Source organism: Morus notabilis, unplaced genomic scaffold, assembly GCF_000414095.1.
Source record: "Morus notabilis unplaced genomic scaffold, ASM41409v2 C11429487, whole genome shotgun sequence".
Taxonomy (NCBI): Eukaryota; Viridiplantae; Streptophyta; class Magnoliopsida; order Rosales; family Moraceae; genus Morus; species Morus notabilis.
The window spans coordinates 1-1,644 of record NW_010387245.1 but is presented as its reverse complement, the minus strand read 5'-3'; the positions used below and the strand labels follow the sequence as shown (position 1 = coordinate 1,644).

Here is a 1,644-nt window from a genome sequence, read left to right as displayed (position 1 = left end):
CAATTTAAATTTAAACTATAATTTAAATCACCGAATAAAGTTTTTTGTTCAAATAAAAAAATTTAAATCAACAAAATTCAAACAAACCAAACGGTGCTTAATTGTACCATAGACATACAAATTAGTATACTCAGGAAGATCTTCTATGTATATTATCTATAGAACGAACTCAATCTTTTACAAGGACTTTTGTACAAGTACAGATGTTGGGAAGAAAAATGCAAAAGACAAAATTTATATATATATAGACCTGGCATTTAACATGTTCTTACTAACTTAGAAAAACTGATCCTGAAATTGAGCCCACACGTACATTTTTATGTGCTCTCATCGTCGGATGAACTGTACGGTCGCTTTGGGGTTACACCTAAAACTTGTGCCAGCATTGGATTCACTGGAACAGGAAATTTATGGGCAGAGCTAACAATTGTCCGTTCATTTATCATACCAACTTCCTTGCACACCCGATCAAGGACCGTAAGGAAGTCTCTCACCACCATGAAGATTCTGAAGGGATGAGCTTCTTCCTTGGCTGAGTTTCCATGGAAGTACTCGGTGATCTCCTTAACTAGTGATAGAGCAACGCTCTCTTGGGCTTGAATTCTTATAATCTCTTCCTCAGCCATTTTCATGAACCTGTTCATCGATTCAGAGAATTTTTGGTTACTTTCGTCTAATCCTGTAGTCTCGTTTAGTTTCACAACCTCCTTTATGTCGCTAATTCCTTTAGACAGCTTGGAGACATCACTACTGAGCACGTCGGAGTCCATGGCAGCAGCTTTCTTCACGTTGGTGAGCTCTGAACTGAGACCAGAAACAACTTGAAGGCCAAGCTTCCTGCATTTGGCATCGTCGTTCAAAGTGGAGCTTGGAGCATCGTTGGAAGTGGAGAAACGAGCACCTTCGGTCCTTATGATTTCTTGCACAACGAAATGCAAGAGTGTGGTTTTCCCATCAGCTCCCTTGACGTCAGCAAGCTTGAGAAGTGTGTCGAGCTTGAAGGCATGAGCGTCACCACGGTTGGTTCCAACATTCATTCTGTTCCCAGTCTTGAGAACCGCTTCTAGGAGCTTCATGAACATCCTACTGTTTCTCAATTCTTCACAGGCAGACTGTAGAACAAAGCAACCAATTAGATGAGCGTCCCTCTTTTCATTAGCTACATCGAGCTAGAGGATCCTTCAAAACTAATTGAAGTAATTACTTCACTAACAGCAACTAAAGAAACTGGAGAACAGGACCCTCAAAAATTACATGTGGATTATGTGCATCTCCATTTTCGGATAAGCACATAAAAGTGGCAGAAAAAGAAAACCATAGATGAATTCCATAAGAGGGAGAGAGGTAGGGAGACACTGAACTTACCTCTAAAGTTTCAAAAGACTTTTTAAGGTAATCAACCTCAGACTCAAAATTAGCAATGTAAAGCATTGCATCGACCCTTTTAAATGCAAAGGGTACATCAAGCACTGCCTTAAGAAATCTCTCGGCAGGTCCAAGCTTGACTGGTGAATCATCTTTGTACTCATTCAGCTTACGTTCCTCCTCTTTTGTCGGAGCCATCTTCAATAAGCTTTCAAGTAGTTCACTTCCAAGCGCATCTGCATTACCTGCATTCCAATTGAAATATTTTCTTCATTTTCC

The 1,644-nt window shown here is 40.1% G+C and overlaps 1 protein-coding gene across 1 annotated transcript; it reads right to left on the bottom strand.

Annotated features, from left to right (window-relative positions):
• Nucleotides 1-126: 126 nt before the first annotated feature.
• LOC21383824 (formin-like protein 1) lies at nucleotides 127-1,620 on the bottom strand (the record flags this gene model as incomplete). The annotated part of the gene is made up of 2 exons (XM_010114863.2): nucleotides 127-1,112; nucleotides 1,366-1,620. Coding segments are annotated over 2 exons (1,050 nt in total), but the record flags the coding sequence as incomplete, so codon positions are not given.
• Between the last annotated feature and the right edge of the window lie 24 nt (nucleotides 1,621-1,644).